Genomic DNA, 20,097 nt, shown 5'->3' with positions numbered 1-20,097 from the left:
AGCCCCTCCATTTTTTAAGCATTTTTGTAGTTTAAATTCAAAAAGGCCAGTTTATTCATTTGTTTGGAAAAAAAATCAAATAGGACTATTTAGGGTATGTAAAGCTAATGAGTTATGAAGGAGGCTGTTAAGACTAACTCGAATGTATACTTGTACAATATGAGCACACAGGACAGCAGGCATAAATTGTTACTTGATTTGCCATACACTTACAACATTGTTTCCAATTGATGCAATGATAGTATTAGGATGGTATAGAATTTTACAATGCTACTTAAGGGAACAAATGATCTTTAGTTTGAAGGATCAAGGGCAATGAGGATCTGTGACTACATCTTTCCAAGTAATGAGATTTCACTTTCACTTCTGATCAGATTCAGCCAGAACATGATAGATTTTTATACTTGTAAAAAGTCTTGTGTCAACACACTCAAAGCAAGGAAAATTTCCATTACCTCTCGCAAGGGTTCTTAAATTTTCTAGTTCAATTCAGGTAACTAATGCTAAAATAATGTGTGAAAATGTCACAGAATATACTGACTTGGTGCTAGATGCTTTCAGTGTGAAAATTTTGGTTTTCTGTTGAGGCTGTGTGGATCAAAATTGGGTACAACTAGAGAATACCTCGCTAACTATAGAATACCCCCCCCCCTACCGTGTAAGTCCACGGAGCCCGCTACATCATCTCATACACACACACTACCCATTCGATACACACAGTATACACGCAATAAAAGAATTCAAGTCTTGATGGAGCCACCAGTGTAGTCACCCCAGGAGAAAACTTTGGACTGAGAAAAAGTTTCTCCCACAATTGTGTTGGAAAATATCTTGAGTAACAAAGACAGCAGCTAGCTAATGTTAAAGTGGATAACATACCTACAGCTAAATCATGTATTCTTGAAATTGGTACTAATGTTATGAACAATAGGGACCATCTTGTTTTGACAGAAAATAAACAAAGTTTTTAAAAATTCCCATTTACGCACAATATTACCTTAAACTTATGATTGTGACTTCAATAGCAACTTCTTCACTAACACAGAAGCCTACCCGAAGGTAAAGGTCATGTGAAGTTAGTGTACACAACCGTATTCTACCGTAAAAAGTTCTCATAAAATTGATCTCAAGACTGTCAGTGTCAAGTAAACTGTACATCAATGTGTTACATATGACTGCAACTGTCCTACTTAACGTTACAACAATAATTCTTGCGCAAATACTGCTATTTGCACTTGGTGATGGCTATGCCACATTTCAATTTGTGTGCATTTCCATTTTGGCCTAAAAGTAAGCTAACATTGGTCTTGAAAAATAGTCGATATACATGCACTAAGTTAGGCCTAGCCTAGGCGACAGTAGCCTAAGTTACTTATGCCTACGAATCAATACATTCAAGTTCAACCCCGAAAGTTTTTGAAGCGTAACATAATGAAAGATACGTACCACTAAAGAAGTGTCTCTGGAGAAATTTACAACCTCGTTATGAGCGGCATATGCAAACCTGCAGCAAGTATTCCACAAATATTGAATATTTTCGCGAAAAGTTTTCCTTGAACAGTAATTTAGTAGCCTAACGTTAGGCTTGCTATGTAACCAAAGATACGTAAAATCTTACAATAGATTGTCCATGAGTTAAAAAGACATCGAGAAGCCGGTGTGGCTCGAAGTAGGCTTAACATACCAAAATACATACCTGTACCGATTAAACTACGGTAGCCTCGAAGTATTGAGACAAGGTTTTCGTAATAGGTCGTTAAATTCTCGAGTATATAATACAGAGGAACATGGGTTTCTACCGAGTAAGTGGGGATGATGCATGTAAATGAAGGTTCCTTTATTTGAAAACAAGAATTTGTTTTGGCTGGAATGGCATTCGAACAAGTGAACTCAAGATTCCAAGTACCATTGCTTTTATTTGGTGGCGATACCTAATAAATATATGTGAATTAGAAAACGTAATATATCTTGGATTATGTTTTGCTAAGGATACCGTATGTTTTGGAAGGTCTACTAATCCTGTTTATTGTTGACACTGGATCGTTGCGTATTTTTGGGTAAATGAAATGACTGTAAGGTTATGATCTGTTTTCCTGCCATATTTTGTGGCATGATGATAACCATATTAACAGACTTGTTCAGTCGCTTTCTTTTTGTTAGTCGCTTTGCAAATTTTTATCCAACGAGGTAAAGACGGATACTTGGGTGACCTTTTTAACGTATAACTGTTTACCGGTACATGCACAGCCAATCTCAGCCCGAAACATGTTGGTGGCGCTACATCATTTCTTTTTCAAAGAAAATCATGTTTAGTCTAAATATTTAGGTTCTTACTGTTGTAAATTTGTAAACTTTGAAATTTAGTGGAAGGGGTTACTGTAAAGTTCCTTTTCTATAAAGGAACTCTAGGTTACTGTAAGAGAAGAATGCCCTCTTTTCAATATTTTTCTGTACATACTGGTATATGGACAATATCGATAACATTAAAAGGACGTTTTAGGCACAAAAAAAATAATGTTGATATGTTGTATGCCTTAAAAAACAATCTAGTTTGGATTTCAAACATCAGCTAATCGTCCATGCGTCAACTTAGTCACGTCTTCACGTTGCCAGTTATCAGATGTTATGTCGAAATCATTTTAGTATCCGACCGATTTTAGTAAGGTGGTTGGAATTTGCAGTCCTTGTATGTTACATATTTACATCTTCAAATACAAAGCCAGTACTAAGAATCTCGAAATTTGATTATGTAGTTATTTTGTTGAGTTGTTGAGATTTTTACAAAGTTGGCGGTATAATGCCATGAAATGTTGAAATGATCAACATGTCTTTTGAAAGGTTTTATCGGAATTAAGAACATTAGAACCTCGAGATTTTGGATGATGATGTAAATCATGATATTAAATTAGTTTGGCATTTTACTGCGATAACTGTAGTCAAGGTAAATTTAAAATAATAAAAAACAACCATTAAAACTAATATCGATTCAAAATAACCGTCTCAGTGTCAGAACCTCTGTAGCTATCAATTTAAATTTACAAAATTACAAAATGATTCAGGCCTATTTGTCAAATTTGATGAATTCAATTTTTTGGGCGGGAGAGTGATGACTCGTTGACTTCATATTAAGTTTGTAATATGAAACATCTGATATGGAAGTAATGTAAAATGGTGAGCACTTTCTTATTTATTTACAAACTACGAAAATGTTATATCATTCTACAAATAATCATATTCAAAAGTTAGTTCTGTACTTTGGTGAGAAACAAGTGAGTACTCAGTAAAAATAATAAAACTGTAAGAGTTTAATTGAATATTTTTAACATTTCGCCGGCATTGAAGGTTTCCATACCTATATTGTATACCATGTTCATGGTGTTCCGCAAATAAATATCACCGTTGGGGGAGGGGGATGAGAGGTGGGGGAGGGGCAAACGTTCACGTGTCCAAAGAGTTTATCGGTTGATAAGCCTTTTATTATATTTAAATTGATTAATCAGGATGATCTAATATTCGAACACAAGCTTAGCATGAAAAATACAGTTATAGGTATATCTAGGCCTATATGATTCATTTGATCAATAAACATTGTTTGAGGATATCTTAACGAGATTACAGGGTTTTTTGTTTAAGTACCACCCTTTCCCATGCACACGCCCTGCTCACTTTTACGTATATACTTACAAAATTAAAGACAGGAACACGAAAGAGAACAGGAAACACTTGCAATATTATACTTACAATATTCCATTCTTTACCAAATGAACCATCCATCCCCTCAAAACAGGCATGATAATAACGTGCATAACTTGTGCATTATACCATTATTTTACGATACATAATCTTGATAAATTATATTTACAAAGGGTTAAACCAAAGCTTCATATAACAACTCGGGAAATTTCACTCTACTTCACAATAAATCCAAGTTCTCACAACAGAAATATGTACACTGAAGGAAACTGACAAAACTCCAATCTTTCATTACAGCGTTAAATGAACAGCGTGAAAATCGGAAAGAGAAAATATTTTACAAATGTCTATATGTCTACGTTCGGTCTTCTTTCTGCAGTGAATCTTTCTTCCGTAATGCAATTTCAAACCCGCCGTATTTGTAACAAAATCGAATATGAAACGGTCTCATCATAAATTGCGGGTGAACGGTAGGCAAGAAACCTAGCCTGTTTGGATTTACACGAATGCGATGTTTTTTTTTGCTTCTTCTGCAGTATACACTGACCGTCCATGGGAGATTTTTTATCCAATCATATGCGAGTATTTAATGTGACGTAAATTCAGATAAAATGCTTACACTCAGGTATAGTACTTCCGCAATATAATTAAAAGTTATGATACGTTATATTCAGATTTACACGTCACCGGATTTGACTCCGTCTAATCCAAAAATAGTATAAATCCTCGAATCCGGGTTCTTACTACCGATATGCATCCAATTGGGGGGAGGGGTGGTCGTGGGCGTGCGCACACACCCGCCCACACTTACTATAACAAGCGAAAAATACGGAAGTAGTTATTAGCACAACCTAATTGTCTATAAAGAAGCATCTTAGTGCACAATCTGACGTCTCATACTTCTAACACGCCCAGAACCGCCCGGCATGGGCGTCGACTTCCACGACTCCAGGTAGCCCCTCCTTTATAATATCATGGGTCCGGTAATGTACTAAACTCACTTAAACAGAGCTGTACGTGTGCATCTCTATATACTCACTCAATGAATTACGTCATAATAAAGGAAGTAGGTCCTACTCTACATATGACTGGGTAATGTACCTTATTTCCCATGGATCTGAAGGTATTTGCAAAAAGAATTCGCAACTTTACCTGGGTATGAAGGAATAACAGAACGGTAGGTCAGTAAACCAGCCTTTTTTAGATTAAGCTTACCGTTAGGCAAGCAGCCTAGCCTTTACTGGCGTTCTGATAGCATGTTACAGTCAAACAGAGTAGTCTTTTATCGCATGTTTGATGAACGCAGTGCTATTACCATTAATGAAAATATGCATGCAAAGAGATACACGCCTGTAAAACCGAAACCTTTGATAACCATGCACATGATTACTTCATATCATAGACTATATTGATTGCAATAAAATTTTGTTGATATTCTAAAAAATAAAAAAAAAATATGAATGAACAATGAAATATTAAAGTTCGTTCATTCCTGCAGCTTCTATTTTCCATAAATAGTTTACAAGATATTTCTATCAAGATATAAACCAAATGATAATAAGTTGTTGTCCTTATTTCATTTGTTTGCTAAAATCTTTGTTAGATGAATAAATGTATCTCTATTTTGAAAACATTAATATTGATAAATAATAGAACTATGCTCTTTCGAACTATCGATATTGTATTTGAAATAAATATCAGCTAGCTTTTTTTTTATGTGAAGTCAAACACTATTATAAAGCCCTCACCTCAGAAATTAGAAAGACCGAAATGAAGAAGATAAACAGAAAACAAAAAACAAACAAAGGAAAGAAAGGGAAAAAAGTCAAAGTAAATCAAAACCACGAAAGACATACATTACATGAAATTGAAGTTCATCCCCTCAAAAATCTGATATCTTTCTTTACAAGTTTATAGTACACGATGATATTATTGCAATTAAAATGACCTCGTGTGAGACGTTCACACATGAGATTAAAAAAGGCTATTTAAATCTTGTTACGCCCTCTATTTCCATTACCTCTTCTTCTTCTTTTTTGGGGGTATTTATTTCTTTGTCAATGTCATGTTATGGTGATCAATTTTTTAGTAACAAACAAATGGAATTCTGGCTGCTAGGAACTACCGCAGTGTTTGCTATATAGGTAGAAATAATGTGGAATATGAAGGGGGGGGGGGTAGGTGGAGGTTCGGGAGAGGGAGGATAATCTTGGACACAATTATCGTTGTATCAATTGTTACCAAAAGGTAGCACAAAGCCTCATAACATATGGAATTCATTGTTTAGTAGGGGATAAGGGGTTAGGGATTAAGGGTGAATTATAGTAAATCGGTCAATATAGAAAAACAAGTTTGAGAGCGTTTCAACAAATCAATGAACCCCCTACTCTCACTCCTCTAATTAATGAAGTGGCAAGGACTAGTGGCATTAACTGTCAATAAATTTTTCAGACATCTTATTACGTTTTATATAGACCAGCTCGGCAAGAATTTTGGTATTCGCCGGCTTCCTTCCTCTTCTACGAATAGATACATCCCAAAAAGTGACGGCATTGGATGGACCATCTCCGACAGACCGCACCCCTACCCTACCCCCTGCAAATTTCTATAAGTAATCTAAAGAAATTAGGCAAATAATACGCCGACACCGAAGGGTTCATGTTCACCTAACTAACTACCCATTCGGATATATGCGGAATTAAAGCCTTTAACTAATTAAATGGTAATAACATCAAACTATAAGAACTTATTTCTGCCCTTCACCCTTAAGAAAGAGCCCAACTATATCACCGGGCTCCTATTTTGACGTCTTTATTTTGCCTTAAGTATAACTTGAAAATGAGGATCCGTTATTATTTATCGTATTGTCCTCTGGCCCCCTAATGAGCATCTCCAGCCACGCCCTGAACCAACTGAGGGCGGTGTCATATCGGTCCTATCTAGTTCCGCGAAAAATGAGAAGAGTCTCTGGAATCTTTGAGATTTCCATGGAGGAACCGCTGACGGCGACTTCTAGGCAACCTACTGCACATTCCATACTTCACACATAGTGTGGACAATCGAGTTAATATTATGTTTTCTACAACTCGTAACTAGTACAATCTAGTCACGAAGTGTTGCCCACCGTTCATTTGGCCTCGTTACGCATGTCTGCTGGTCAACCAATCAGGGACATTGTCTCACCCCGTCTGCTAAAACTGATGTCGAAGTCTCCGAAATGTACTGGACTTACAACTGCATTTACTAGTTGTTCACAAGTGGTATACACTATTTTCTTTCGTAATCATTGAAATACCAGATCTTTTTGAAACATATGTTCACAGCCAGCCCATAGATTGAGATATTAAGACCCAGATCTCTAACAACGAACTCTGTTAGGACCGACATAACAGCGCCCTCGATAGAAACATGGAAGGTCTCCATTGCCCCCCCCCCCCTGTGCCCCGTCCAGGGGTTGTACATACGGTACCCCTCTGGCCAGGCCACCAAGCTCTTTATTTGAGTGTTTAAGGGACATTTCTTGAAATTATCGATAAGTTGTTCACAAAATAAAACATCTACAGTCTATTTTTTGTCGTACTTACATTCAAAGGCTTACTGCATCCTATTTTTTTTTTTTTGACAAAAATATGTTCGATAGTAATAGATAGTAAAATTTGCATAACAATGTAGTCAGTTTTAGTTAACACAATGACTGAAAGTTCTTCTGGGGTGCCCTTTGTATGAGATCAATACTTTATAACACAACAAAAATGCGTCTGGGCGACGAACACGTCAGAATCGAGGCAAAACAGTTGATGTTAAAATCAGTGATTGAATTATAGGCATGAAAATGACGAATTATTCCTAACTGCTGATGACGCCACTCTAAGCTGACCTATGACCTTTATGTCTGAGCAGAGCGAGAGTATTTGGTTATCACATCTGCAAACATCTCTGTCAAACAAGTTGATGAGTAGGATTTGCATCCTTCAAAAATCGTACGCCTTTAAGGATTAGCAGAATTGATTTCGATGATCTTTTGAGTTATATTTCCAGTGTTTCAATTTACGCGTGCAAAACAGCTCTACATTTTCAGTACGAAGTGACGTCATCGAGTTCTAACTTAAAATATTTGGAGTTACAGTTAATGGCCAATGACATCAAGATTTCTTGAACTGACGTAGACTGACGACTCGTTCCTATTGGTCCATTTCATAAACGGATCTCGCGGTGACTTCTCATCTTGATATACGAGCTGGAGAGTTTCATCACGTGATATGTTAATCCCAGATTTGCGTCATACATTTCTAGAAACACGATTGGTCGATTTCATCAGACTTCTTCAGAAAGTATACCTACAGAGTGCTCTCATTCATGAGTCGTGCCGTCTCAGCATCACTAGGCTCGTCGGTGCATCCTGTATATCAATTAACAAAAACCATTTGTTCTAAATATCAAAAATGTTCTAAATATCAAAAATGTTCTAAATATCATATATATATATATATATATATAGATAAATATATAGATATATATATAGATATATATATAGATATATAAATATTATATATATATATATATTTTATATATATATATATATATATATATATATATATATATATATATATATATAAATAATATATATATAGACAACAATTTGCAGCAAAATGATGAATGATTTCCTCGACATATTACAAAGATTCAACAATTTGTAGCAAAATGATAAATTGATCACTTCGATCACATCAACATATTACAACAAAATGATAAACTATACGTTCGTCTCAGATTGTGATCAGTTCTAAATTTTCCAGCAAATGACGAATTGCCGAGAAAAATCTTAACGATTTGATGGGGCACCTTAACGTTTCCATATCCGCCAAAATTCTTTTTCCCTCGCAAGAAGATTTATAAAGAAATGATTAAGACCCCCACCCTCCACGCCCCCCTCCCCAAGATAGGTTTGTCACTTACCGGGGACAGAAACTCCACTTGAACTCTCGAACACTTTCGGTCCACCGTTTGAATTTGGTGACTCTGTGACGTCAGGTGACGTTTCTGTGATATGAGGTATCCCATTGGCTGGGAGATTCTGGTTACTGTAATGATTGGCTACAGCTGGTGTATTCTGATCCGCGTCATCGTCCAACAGGACACTATTGGCTGTCAGGAGTGTCTGTCTTGAGTCTCTTTCGGTGGCGACACTCGTCTTACCAACTATCCAATAAGTTGTCATGATTCCTTTACCCTGTAAAGATAACAATACAGCGGCGGCGTGTACAGGACAAATGTGAGTGTGGCGGGGTGGGGGTGGGGGGGAGGTTGAGTATTCTAAATCCCCTCAGACTGAGATAGGTAAGGGCTGAAGGCTATATGGGAGAGGCCTGCGGCGAATGAAGGATTTTATAAAGGAGGGGCGTGGCCCTGGAGTCATAGAAGCCGACACATATTTAGGGAGTCTGTGGGTCCTCAAAAGAATCAAATATGTAGACGTGAAATAGTGCATTTTGAGGCATAATTAGAAGATAAGTTAGGTAGTCCGTATAATTAGCTCTAAACGAACAAACATGTGCTGATAAATAATCTTGATTTTTGCATGATGTTGGAAAAGGAGATATACATCCTAAAACAGTGGTCTAAATCTTCCCGGATAAATGTTAACAAAAAATCACAATCCATTATACCCCAATGTATGGTGGGGAGGTTTGGGGGATTCTTTTAATGGCACGCCACTGTAACAATTTAGACCACATAGTCGCCTTCAGAAGTACACATGCACAGGCTGTCATATGTGGATCAGGAAGAAGAAACACTAACAAAGGAAATAATGGACGAATAATGTATCCTTTGTATAATTGACAGCCAAATCAAATTGCCAGTTTATAAAAGTGTAACAATTGGAATTAACTTTGAAACTTGCTTTTTTTTCATAGGTGCATGGTTCTATGCGTAGTAAAACATAAAATTTCTTTAAATTAAGTTCTAAATCTTATCTTTTTCTACGCAATTTGGCTGAAGATCATTTGTATTAATCGGTTCTTTACAAAGGAATCCATAGATACCGTCAATGCTCAAACTTGGGAGCATGGACGGTGAAGTCAGAGGGCATAGGGAGGAAGGAGTGGGGGGGGGGGGGCAGTCCTCCCATCTGTAAGTGACAAACCTCAATAAGTAGAACCCTTTTGGTCTTAAAAAAGTATATTTATTCTATCATTTTAGTACATGCCTTTTTCTTATTGAAAAAAACTTGTCCTTGTTTATGGACATTTCAAAATTGTAATTCAAGGAGTGCCTGGCCTCGGAATGCACATGGGATCCATTTGAGACTAACTTTGTAGTTTGAGCTCTTAAAAGAAGTCACGTTTTCCCACTTCCTTCTATGTTTGTGCCCTTCCAGATTGAACCCTCTCCACCCCAATTGTGTGTGTTTGAGTTGGTAGGGTGGGGGGGGGGGGGGGGTGGGGGGAAGGGGAGGGGGGTAAGGGGTCTTGAGTCAATTGAACCTCTCTATACGAAGAACTTACCTTCACCGGCATTTGACCCCTGGCTATCATTTCAAAACCACCAAGTTTTCGTAGAATGCTCGCACATGCTTCACTGGCTTGAATCTTCAACGCCTCTCCCGTGGACTCCATTCTTGACGCAGTATTGACAGTATCGCCAAATAGACAATATCGAGGCATTTTCAAACCGACCACGCCCGCTACCACGGACCCTAATAGTGGTATAGATATTGTAAGAGATGGCGGTTAGCTTTAAAATGTCAAATTTTTCAATTCTTTTGACTCAAAAATCTTTGTGAGTTATTATCACACGAGAGAAACCATTTAGCGAAATGATGTTGATCATGGTTGACCTTGTCGGTTCCGTACATGCGCCAAAGCGCCAGTGTGCTTGCTTGTTTGTGTACGTTAATCTTTTCTATAGTGTCAAGTTCCTCACCACGTCAGTGAGAATATAACGTTCAAATGATCAGATATTCTATGCAGTAAAAATCCCCCAAGATATGTAAACTAATATGTCTTTTGGAGTATATTTCAAAAGTAATGACAACAAACTGAATCTATAGGAAAGGAAGCATTTCAGTTAAAAATCATCATACTACGAATACCCAAGTTATAAGAAACAGGCCTATACTTTAGTCTGTTGATGTAAGCGAAGATAAACTCTGATGCATGTTAGGTCACGTTCACGATCCGTTAACAAGAGGAATAATACTCCTTCCCTCCACTTTTTAAAGTGTTCAGCATCCCTTACCAGCCCCCCCCCCCCCGAATCCCCACCACCCTCCTCCTACGCCTATACATTTATTGTAACATGCTAAGCAATTGATAAACTTCAAAAGAAGAAAAGTACTTCACTTTAAATAAATAAATAATAAGGGGTGGAGGTGGGTGGAGGTTGTGAGGGAAATATACCTGAGTGAATTCCCGCCCTAATTCTAAGTTTGGTTTCTTGTTTATGAGGGATGACAAAGCTTTCGCAAACTTTCACGAGATCTACAGCCATGCTCGCGATATGACCCGCGTGCTCCAGTCCGTTCCTCTTAGGGACTCCAGACACCACCATATCTGAATAAAGGGGTAAATATAATATGAAATATGAAAAAATGAGGCGGGGAGGGGAGGGGGGGCAGGCGGACAAAATATAAATAAGAAATTATTGAAAGGAAGGAAGTGCCTTATCGTTCTTAATGTTTTCATCACACAGAGGATATCAACATTCTCACGGCTGAACAAATTACACTAAAGGAAAAAGAAACTTACTGATGAAATATAGTTATAGCAAACATTCGACAAACAATAGAACAATTTTGCAGAAGATATTTTCACCAAATATGAGAGAAAAGATACACAGGAATACAAAGGAAGGCTGGACTAAAGAATGTATATCACTTTCTTCTCGAAATGATAAAACTATAGATTTATAACTGAATCCACAGCGATCATATACTGCTATTACTTACAGGCATCACCAATCGTCTCCACCTTGTATACATCGTGGTTGTCGATGATGGAGTCAAAAGTGACGTAAAGCTTATTTAACAGGGCGACGACCTCGTAAGGTGAACTCTCGCTGGATAAGCTCGTGAACCCGACGATATCACTGTACAATAAAAAAACAGGACAAAAAGGAAAGACAAAATGAGGGAGAGAGAAAAATAACAGGCAAGTCAGTTAATATTAATACACTTACTGCACGCTGGGACAGAAAGACAATGGGCTAAAATGTGTCCCTATGCAAGGGAGCTTAAGGGGGCCGTTCATTACTACACACAGTCTGTATTTTATGGGATCGATTGTGGTGTCTAACACTTCTGTTACACCTCATTCGAAACAAGGTCAGATTACCGGCATTACACGTTTCTTTTTGCGCGAGTCTTCACACCCTTTAAATATATCATCTTTCATACATCAAGCTTGGGACATAAAGGGATTAAAAGGACTATTGAACTGCAATGTACGATTTCGATGAAATGTAAATGATGAATGAAGCAGAAATATCACTTGAAAAGGGTCTTTGAAAAATAAAACATGAAAAGTGAATTACTTTATGTTTATCATATAGGCCTAAGCGAATTTTCTTTACTGACTTAAATTCCTTGACATTTGCCCGTGAAACGAAAGTCAAGTAAGTTACCTGGATAACCAATCAAGACTTGTGAAGCTGGCGACGTCACTGGTTCCGAAGCCGTTTCTATAACCAATAGTTTCTATATGACCTTTTCAAAAACTGTTAGCCTGTACATAATATGAAGTAGTGTGTAATCAGGAAGATAACCACCATGTTGTGTAGTCAAGATAAAGGATTTCCAAACTGTTTTCAAGTACAAGATCAATCGATTCTCACCTTGTTGTTTTACACACAAAAATTCTCCTTACCTGAAAAATATAGTACAACCATCGAATGATTCTGCCTTGGCTGCGTTTCCTTGCCGGAGACTGTCTGCAATCGGCTTCGGTAACATGCCTGGGAGGAATAGAAGAAACGGCTGGATAACAAGGTTAGATTAAAAGACATCCTACATTTAAATACCACATGTCATACTTTCATGTACTCATTTTAATCTCTGTTTTTTTTTTTTTTTTTGTCGAGTACATGTGGGTTTCTTGCAGGAGCAATTCACAGTTCTCAATTCAAAATGTTATTCCACAGGGGCTGATTTAGCATCGTATATAAACGAAATAAAACATCGGTAAAAGTTGAGAAATGCACGTGCACGAACCGTGCTAAAATCAGTCCATTTTGTATACTTTCTTAAATTCATGATGAAGTTTGTAGACTAGCTAACTGTTAATGCCCAAACAACTGCAGGGCCATTCCCTCCTCCTTCAATGAATATTTTGAGTAGTATTTGATAATTAAAATCCCCGTGGCGATGCAGCTTTAATTAGTCTCGGATAACGAAGAAAACATAATCCGGATGTGTGACTTGATTACAATCCACTTGGCTTCGGCTTTGAGCACAACGTTTCTGTATTCTGCCGTGTTGGACGAATCTAACCGTAAAATTTATTACAGACTTTACGATCCGCGTTATAATTATTACCGACTTTGCAATCCACGGTCCCCCTCCACAAGTTTGCAAGGTCGGTATAAGAGTGACTCCATAGTTTTCCCTTCGGGAAACCAAAATGGGATCCATTTAAGATTGTAGGTTTCCCATGCATCATATACCAACTTACTGTACAGTAGCCTATCATATACCAACTTACTGTACAGTAGCCTATCATATACCAACTTACTGCAGCAGTAGCCTGTCATATACCAACTTACTGTACAGTAGCCTATCTGTTTTTTGCTTCTCAAACAGCAGATCTTGTGTTCTCTCAGCAACTAAACTCTCCAGATGCTTGGAATACTTTTCCATCAGTTGCATCATCATGTCAACCGGACTGAGTTTGGAAGGATTTATGCGGTGAAGAGTTGCGCGAATTTGCGAGAAAGACGGTCTGTTTGGTGGAGAGCTGTCCCAGCAGTCTTCAATAAGCTGTTCAAAATGAGCAGATAAACATATATATGTATATATATATATATATATATATATATATATATATATATATATACATATATATACATATATATATATATATATACATATATATATATATATATATATAATTGAAATCGTAATAAGTTGGAAAATCAAGAACATTGAAAAAACTTCCAGCCTCCACCGGGATTCGAACCCGGGCCTCCGGCTTTGTACGCGGACACCCTAACCACTAGGCTAAGGACGCTGATTGTATGTCCAGAGGTTCGAAACCGTCAAGGAAGGTCGTAATTTCACTGTAGGTGTTCGTCACCCGTATCGAACAATACTAGTTCTGTTTTTGGTGACATATTTTGCCTTCCTCTAGAGATCAAACATGATGCTAACCAACTCGAAATCATTTGTGATTCCTAAAGCCGGATCTTGAAAGAGATACTTTGAACAGACTTTTGATTTTAACAGTAGTACATTTCTGACTAAATAACTTATAGCTGGGCTTAATACTAACCTGAATGAATTCCTGTGGACAGGGGCAGGCATCACCATTCTCATCTTTGAAATCGTCTGCGCGTAGAAGGTCAGGTAAACGGGGGCGCCAGTTTACATCAAGATTCGTCAAATCTTCGTCTTCCCATGGTTCATTGCGTGTTGCAATTTCTACCAAAATGATTGCATAGCTGAAGGATAAAAAGACAAGAAAAGATAGATACAAACTTCCTGATCTTCTTACTTTTTGTGTTTTGATGCCATTTTTTGGGGTTAAACTTGCGTTTTGATGTTGCAAAATGCAAAGAATTGTTTTTCTGCAAGAAACCGTTAAAAAAAATGAAAATGTCAGTAAATGTCATATCTTAATAAATACATCGTTAAACGTATCCATCACGTTCATCAGACAAAGCAAATATGTCCTCGAATCACGATTAACAACTTGGAAAAATAAAACAAATTGCGAAAAATTATGGAATTTATGTATATCTCAGAGAACGCCATCACCTTAACCATATTTATTTATTCAATACAAACCTATATCAAATTGATACCTTTTTATTTCCAGTTTATCAACTTCACTAAATCAAATCATATTGCGAGACTGCAATATTCATTAAATTTTCGAAACTGTGAAATCAGTCAAGGTCAAACTGATTCTTCAAATGCATTATTCCAGCTAGTATAGTCTGGTGCAAGAGCATGGTATCATTGTATATATCTGTTATTCTTACCTCTTTCTTTGTGAAATAGGACACGTTTTTGATTTGATATCAGTGTGCTCTCTGAAATAATAGCCCTTTCTTCGCCAAAGTGATAATTCGATGTCATATAATGTATAGCACGTATCTTAAACGCGACAATTCCACACTGTTAGTTGGACTAATTAATTTCGCTTTGCCTCAGTTGAAAGAAAATAACCTGTTTCGAAATGGTTAAACCGGCCTCCCTTGCAACAGGAACAGGTGTAACAGGTGGTATGTATGATTTATATGTGATAAATTTGTCAATCTGTCAATATTCCCCGGAATTTTTTTAAATATCTTTTTTTATATAGAAATATTAATTTCCACAATGGATAATGGATTCCCATTATTATTATTATTATTATTATTATTATTATTATTATTATTATTATTATTATTATTATTATTATTATTATTATTATTATTATTATTATTATTATTATTATTATTATTATTATTATTATTATTATTATTATTATTATTATTATTATTATTATTATTATTGTTATTAGTATGAGCGCCGTATATGTGGTTTAAACCATGGAAGATACATAGTTACCACATTTACCGGAGTACCCCCTTTTCAAGATTTAAAGACAGGTGTTTCTTTAATGAAGCTAAAATGGATGCCATCCCATATGGTGGCATACTCCTATGAGAGTCTATATATCAATCCGCCCGGATGTTCTCCTATCTCAGTAAAGGTGCCAAAATGCAGTAGGAGAACATCTTTTTTGACCTGTTATTAATCAGGATCTGCTTTTTTTTGTGGCTTGTATGTTGAAGAGCATGAGTGGAAGTACATGTGGTGCACAAATTGGGTCAATTGAGGCAGTTTCGACCCCTTTAGGCCTCCCAGGAGCAACGTACGAAAATTGTTGACTATTAAGTGAAGAGGTTTGTTTACAAGTGACGAAAACTTCAGGCTCTGATAGCAAAAAATCTGCATGGTCATGATACGGAAAATTGATGATGCCATACAAGGCCAACTTGTCAGCTATCCGGTGATGGGTAGCGTTTAGCTAGTGAAAACTGCTATCTAGGCTGAAAGACCACATTACTTTTGTGATTTAGTGTGTAAGTCAATGGGTCTTTAATTGGCATATGCTACCATATGGGTTAAACCGTATTTAACTGTGTCTATATAGTCTTAGCTATAGCCTATACAGAACAACAAAGCGATTGTGGGTTGTCAAATACCGTAATCAAAATTTCACAACCCAACGCGCAACATTCATGACAATGGCGTCATGTGACGATGGTGTCATGTGACAATAGTGTAATGTGACAATAATGTAATGTGACAATGGTTATAGCGTTATGTTACAAATGGTGTAATGAGGCCATCGTAGTAAAAGACTCTCTGTAAACACCTTTTCATATGGAAGGTATCCATACTACAGTACAAGTGGTGTATAACAAAAGATAACGTAAAAAACGGCTGAAATAAACCTACTGGAGTGATATTTTGTGTTTTTGACATGTTTGAAGTTATTATGATTACTTTTGTTATGCTCATTGGGCGTTGAAGAGGAAGAAAGAAAATACATATTGATGGTCTTAAAATTAGGATCATTGAAGGTGATTTAAGGCATTTTAGAAAATCCTGGGTGAAACAAGAAGATTACGCAAGGAGAGCTTGGTACATGGTTAAGCCTTGAAATGTTATGAGTTTACTGAGGAGAAATTACAAAATGGCAAACTTGCTACAGATGCAGTAATCAGATGATTTAACTTGGTATATATGTTATCGGATATACGTGAGTATCTATTTGGTAGTAGCGCCCCCTACACTTCATTGTACCTACCGGTACAAAATATTAAGTACGATATGTTTTAGATCGACGGCAATCACTGTAATCAGTCCAGGCTAAATTTCCTTCTAGACCAATTTTTGTTTCGAAATGATCCTTAAATTTGATCAAAGCGGTTGAACAAGATTAGCACATAGACCATGAAGTCACTTCCTCTGGTGTCATGTCGTCTTAGCGGAATCCAACAATATTGCATCCCGGATTTTGCGTGACGTCACAGCTTTCCCTTTTCCGAAGTTCGATTGAGAGCCGATTGTAGATCAATTAGGGATAGTAACCCCCCCCCCCCCCCAAGGACAATAACGATGAGAGCCATATAGGTACGGAATCAACGTACGTGGAAAATATGGTAATCTGGCATCATCGTATTAGCAATGTACCCTGCCGATTCAGCAATATAAACTGCCGATTCCTCATCTATGATGTAATGGGCTTAAAATAAGATATTTGAAAAGCTTTGTCAAAAGACAAATGGTGTTGAGATTTAATCCATTTGCACTCTGATGTTTATAGAGAATTAAACAAATGCATGCTTTCGATGAGTTATAAGAATGCTAAAAACAATGGATTAATTACACTTTACTATTTTAAGACCTAAGAGCCGAGGTCAGCCTCAATTTAGCCTTATAAAGGCAGCATTCCAGAGATTCGATATTTATTTTTAAGAAGTGAATATATTTGATACCAGAGTTGCTATAGAAACTATAATTATATCACTCCAATTGATCCTTCTGATTCGTTGGACTATATATCTCATTTTCAAGACAAAAACTTCCGCCTTATCTCATCTCTGAGTTGTCTATCCTCGGAAAACTGAGTATCACCCAACCTTGTCCAACATAAGTTATTCATTCTATTCTGTGATGCTTACCATCTCCGAGGATAGAATATGACGTGTTTCTCTACTTACCGTCGAAGTGAACAGAAATGGTTTATATAGCGGATTCCCAATCAATTATTCAGAAGTTTAGATGTAGAATCTTAGATATAACAGCATCGCAGGGCCAGTGAAATTTAAAAGAATGTGTCGGTGTTTATCTATATCGTAATTCTCAGATAGTTAACATGTTAAAATATGTCAGTTTTTATTTTTGTTTCTAAGTGTATAGGTCTAAACGCTAGACATATATTTGAAACTACAGGTTTTACAACTTTCCGCGACATGAAATAAACTATTCAGCCTGAGTGGCAATATTTGCATATTTCACATAGTTTGCGCCAGCCATTCCGCAAGCGCCACAAAGTATAATATAGGCCTACACAGTAACGTTAAACCTCAACTATAAGCAGACTGCATATATACTACTAGGGTTGGCAGCAGTAAATTGACAATCTTGTATACTTGTTGCTTATATATCAAGTTTGTGACATACCCCACTGAGTACAAACACTGAGAAAAGATACAGATACAGATACCGACACCCACACACACATTTACATGGAAAAGACCAGTAACGATGACATCTCTCACGCTGTAAATTTCATTGCTGAAAAGATAAAACCAGGCGACTGGAGATTCTTTTCCATAGTTCCGATTAACTTGAATTAAACTGGTAAGATTTATAGATGTATATACGTTCTTCGTCTTTTTGTTTTCTTCTCCTCTAAGGGCTTTACTCTTGGAATGTGTGACAGAATTATATACTCTTGTACTTGATATGTGTGGTATTGCAGTTATGTGCACATAACCCTCGGGCCTGCTACTTTTTATCGTTGCAGATGGACAAACAATATCGAAGAACGAGTTTCTGCTGTTGATTTATTCATGGCAACAATAAAATTAGTCTTGTCGACTCGACGATATCTTCCGTTGGGTAAAAATTCTTTATGGTAATATATGAATTATTAGCTGATGTAAATGAATCACAGTGATATATATATATATATATATATATATATATATATATATATATATATATATATATATATATATATATATATGACCTACCTAAATACATCGGTTGAAGGAGTAAAAGGGGAATTTGGGCACTGTCGGATTTCAGGGGGCATATATGCTCTTGTCCTTAGACCAGAATACATGTTATCTGGATCAGGAGTGCCGTCTTCTTGGCGGAATAAAGGCAGGCCAAAATCTGAAATGGAGGAGAGATAATTATTAACATTGACAATGGAGAGCGGAGTTTAAAGTAAACACTGTCCCACCGGGAATGTTGTCCTGGAGTAGACTAAGTTAGTAACAACAATGCGGCCGTACGTGGTTGAGTACTCATTTTCAACGACGTAATCTTACTAGGTTGAATATTACTTATCAACAATGCGACCTTACTTGGTTGAGTACTCAGTATCAACGATATATGGATCGAGCGCTGTTCATCAACCCTGTAACTGCACTTGATTAAGTACTGATTATCAACAATGTAACTGCACTTCATTTAGTACTTATTATCAACTATGCGACCTTACTTGGTTGAGTACTCATAATCAAGAATGCGAACGTGCTTGATTAAGTAATGGTTATCAACAATATGAAAGTAGTGGGTCTGAATACTCATTATCAACCACGTTATCTTACTTGGTTGAATATTACTTATCAAAATACTTGGTTGAATACTGAATTATCAAGAATGTGACTATTCATGGTTTTCTATTAAAGATATCAGCATTGTTGTTGAGAATCATATGACATTCGTTAAAGCGGTGTATTATGTTTTGAGTACACAAGGTTAGTGAAGAGGGGGCTTCTATATACCGTCGTAACTCCTGCATACAAGCGCGCGTCTGTTTTCATCCTTAGAAAAGTCGTCAAAAACTGTATGCTGAAATTTAGTCTGCTAACTTCTGCATGAGGAGAAACGCGTTTCAATTCGGTCACGAAGTCACATCAACACGTTTTCACATAGACGTAAGAGGTTTTAGCGGGAGAATGATGAGTGGATGAAATATTTAAAACTAAAATATTAAAACTCAAGGGAAGGATTTCCTTTTGAATTATATCCTCATTAATATACTCAGAGATACAAGGTATAAAGAAGAACTAAAAAAAGGAGACATCATAAAAAACGAGAAAGCACTTCACTCGAGAGAGGTATGATGAAATTTCTGTTTTTTATCTTCATTCTTAAGCTCAGTGGGAATAAGGTTCAGGCACAATTTGAATAATGCGTACGTCCTACCTGTTAACTTGACAACCCATCTATCATCTATGACGCAATTTGATGATTTAAGCCTCCCATGAAAAAATTTATTCGAGTGGAGATAGTGTAAACCTCTCGCAATATCGTTGCAAAATGAAAATCTGTACCAAAGAGAAAAAAGGGGAAATAGGGAATTGATAATAAAAAAAGGGTTGCATGGGAACGTGTAAAGATTAATATACCATTATCATAACGTATAAGCATTAAGTTTGAACTTTAAATTAAAG

The 20,097-nt window shown here is 36.7% G+C and overlaps 2 protein-coding genes across 4 annotated transcripts in view; both read right to left on the bottom strand.

Annotated features, from left to right (window-relative positions):
* Positions 1–1,687, bottom strand: part of LOC139973180 (rho GTPase-activating protein 29-like) — an 80,698-nt gene extending 79,011 nt beyond the window's left edge. For both annotated transcript variants that reach the window (XM_071979692.1, XM_071979684.1), the window contains exon 1: positions 1,447–1,687. The gene's annotated coding sequence lies outside the window, so the exon portion shown is untranslated. The remainder of the gene's footprint in view (positions 1–1,446) is intronic.
* Positions 1,688–3,729: 2,042 nt separating this feature from the next.
* Positions 3,730–20,097, bottom strand: part of LOC139973169 (atrial natriuretic peptide receptor 1-like) — a 227,082-nt gene continuing 210,714 nt past the window's right edge. For both annotated transcript variants that reach the window (XM_071979662.1, XM_071979654.1), the window contains 10 exons: positions 19,850–19,971; positions 18,664–18,808; positions 14,178–14,346; positions 13,453–13,666; positions 12,558–12,645; positions 11,642–11,781; positions 11,094–11,246; positions 10,200–10,390; positions 8,650–8,923; positions 3,730–8,092 (listed from right to left, as the gene is read on the bottom strand). In XM_071979662.1, the coding sequence (XP_071835763.1) occupies positions 8,031–8,092; positions 8,650–8,923; positions 10,200–10,390; positions 11,094–11,246; positions 11,642–11,781; positions 12,558–12,645; positions 13,453–13,666; positions 14,178–14,346; positions 18,664–18,808; positions 19,850–19,971 (1,558 nt within the window). In that variant the 3' untranslated portion in view covers positions 3,730–8,030. The remainder of the gene's footprint in view (positions 8,093–8,649; positions 8,924–10,199; positions 10,391–11,093; positions 11,247–11,641; positions 11,782–12,557; positions 12,646–13,452; positions 13,667–14,177; positions 14,347–18,663; positions 18,809–19,849; positions 19,972–20,097) is intronic.

This window comes from Apostichopus japonicus, chromosome 2 (assembly GCF_037975245.1).
Source record: "Apostichopus japonicus isolate 1M-3 chromosome 2, ASM3797524v1, whole genome shotgun sequence".
NCBI classification, from domain to species: Eukaryota; Metazoa; Echinodermata; class Holothuroidea; order Aspidochirotida; family Stichopodidae; genus Apostichopus; species Apostichopus japonicus.
The sequence above is the reverse complement of the archived record's forward strand: the minus strand, read 5'-3'. Positions and strand labels throughout refer to the sequence as shown.